The sequence below is a fragment of the Cyphomyrmex costatus genome, unplaced genomic scaffold (genome assembly GCF_001594065.2).
Source record: "Cyphomyrmex costatus isolate MS0001 unplaced genomic scaffold, Ccosl1.0 C2319611, whole genome shotgun sequence".
Taxonomy (NCBI): Eukaryota; Metazoa; Arthropoda; class Insecta; order Hymenoptera; family Formicidae; genus Cyphomyrmex; species Cyphomyrmex costatus.
In genome coordinates this window covers 1-1,967 of record NW_017274744.1, presented here as the reverse complement: position 1 = coordinate 1,967, position 1,967 = coordinate 1, and the positions used below count along the sequence as shown (strand labels likewise).

At 28.9% G+C, this 1,967-nt stretch overlaps 1 protein-coding gene across 1 annotated transcript; it reads left to right on the top strand.

Annotated features, from left to right (window-relative positions):
- The first annotated feature begins 100 nt into the window (after positions 1-100).
- Positions 101-1,682, top strand: LOC108771234 (adenylate kinase isoenzyme 1). Its single transcript, XM_018550627.1, has 4 exons — positions 101-229; positions 304-457; positions 641-909; positions 1,267-1,682. The coding sequence occupies exons 3-4, from the start codon at positions 736-738 to the stop codon at positions 1,444-1,446; spliced, it is 354 nt and encodes a 117-aa protein (XP_018406129.1). The 5' UTR covers positions 101-229; positions 304-457; positions 641-735; the 3' UTR covers positions 1,447-1,682.
- Positions 1,683-1,967: the final 285 nt, after the last annotated feature.

Genomic DNA, 1,967 nt, shown 5'->3' with positions numbered 1-1,967 from the left:
GACGGGCTTTAAAAATTGTAACAATAATAAACTAATACTTATTATATTTTTGTTATTATGTGGAGATTATATTCAATATAAATAAAAATAAAAATTTATTATATAGATAAATGGGGAACGTAATCCAAGTGAAGTCTATGTTAGTTTTCGAGATGCAGTTCTCAGAATTCTTGGAATATCAAGCGGTGAAATTCACGATCAAGATGTACCTCAATCTTTAGAAGCCGAAGTAAATATATAAATTAAAATTTAATAAATTATTTTTTATGAAACATTGCTGAATTGCGTTATATCGTATTTCAGGTCGAAGTAGAAAGGAGAAAGGAATCGTCTACGGATTCAGCATTAGTGAAACAAGTTGTAGGAACTGATAGGCTACCAGCTATATCAATAGATGCACCAAAAACTGCTGATAAACCGCTAAGAAAAGGATTGCCATCATTTATTTGGGTTATAGGTACATTTTATTTTAATACACATAAAAACCTAATGCAAACTGATATCTTTAAATTATAAAAAATAAAATCATTAAATTATTTTATTTGTTTTTTTTATCACTTTTTTCATCAACTGTAAAAGAAAAAAATGGCTTATTTATACTTTATGATATTTTGTATAATTGTAACACTTTATATATTAGGTGGACCAGGGAGTAATAAGGCGGCTCTTTGCGCTCAAGCTGTTCGTAGTACGCCAGGTTGGCTGCACATAAGTATTGGAGAATTTTTCAGAACGATGGCATCGTCTAATATGATTGTAAATGATGCAATTGTTTCGGGCGAAATGGTCCCTTACGATATCGTAATGCAACTTGTAGAACAGCAGATTCTTTTAAATCGAGATTCGGACGGTATCGTCATCGATGGATATCCGAGAGACTTGAATCAAGTGAAGAAATTTGAAACCAAGGTAAGTAATATTGTTGCATTGCATTATACACTCATTCATTTTTTATGTCTTCGAATAATGATAACTTTAGCAAAAATTCATGGTTGAACTTTCGAAAAGATGAAACCCTCGATTTTGTTGTTGATTGATACACTGTTGTATTTTAGTGTGTTAATTACAAATATAATCATCGAAATTATCGACAAGATCATTTTCATGATCATGTTTATGATCAGAACATCAAAATACTGTAGTATATCGATAACAAAATCGAAGGTTTCATCCTTTCAAAAGTGTATATCCACAACTTTCTGTTCAATATGTTGCTCAATGTTAATAAATTATCATAATTAATTACATTATATTATTTATTAATAGTTTGGACAGAAACCACCACTAGTGCTACTTGACTGCTCTAAATTACAACTCGGGAGAGGAAGACTGGACGACAGTGTTTCAGCATTTAGAAAAAGACTAGAACTTTTTCGTGAAGTGTCTCTTCCCATGTTGAAAACGTTGGACAGCGATAATCGGTTAACAATTGTACGTAATAAATAACTGAGTTATGATAAAACATGCTATATTATTGAAATAAATTTTGTCATATTAATATCTAGACAAAGCAGATAAGCGCGTATAAACAAATGCACTTCTTATTAATAAACAAACACACTTATAAAACGCGTAATGCAATAATATGAACACTGTGAATATGAATAAATCCAAATGTAAAACAACAAATATACACTATGCATCAAAATTAGGAGATTAATTTACGAGGGTAGCCTGTTAGGAGGCCAAAAAAGAAATTATTTTTGCAATTTTTTTTAGAAGGAATAATAATGTTTGTCATTTTAAAACTTTCTGCATGTTTTAAAATAACCATTGAAAAATATAATTAAATTTTGTTATATACAAAAAAGAATTATGTTAATGAAAAAAAATTAACATTTAATTTTATGTCTCGCCATCGACGTTCTCATTTGATATGCATTCTCAGGACTTTAATTTTTGCCTTACACAAAAAAGTAAGAAATATTTTTAATTTTCATATATATATATATATATATGATATATAT

Bases quoted from the DNA above. Each gene is read 5' to 3' on its own strand.
- LOC108771234 (XM_018550627.1), top strand. From the start codon at position 736: ATGGCATCGTCTAATATGATTGTAAATGATGCAATTGTTTCGGGCGAA. The intron at 910-1,266 runs GTAAGTAATATT...ATTTATTAATAG, and splicing joins TGAAGAAATTTGAAACCAAG to TTTGGACAGAAACCACCACT.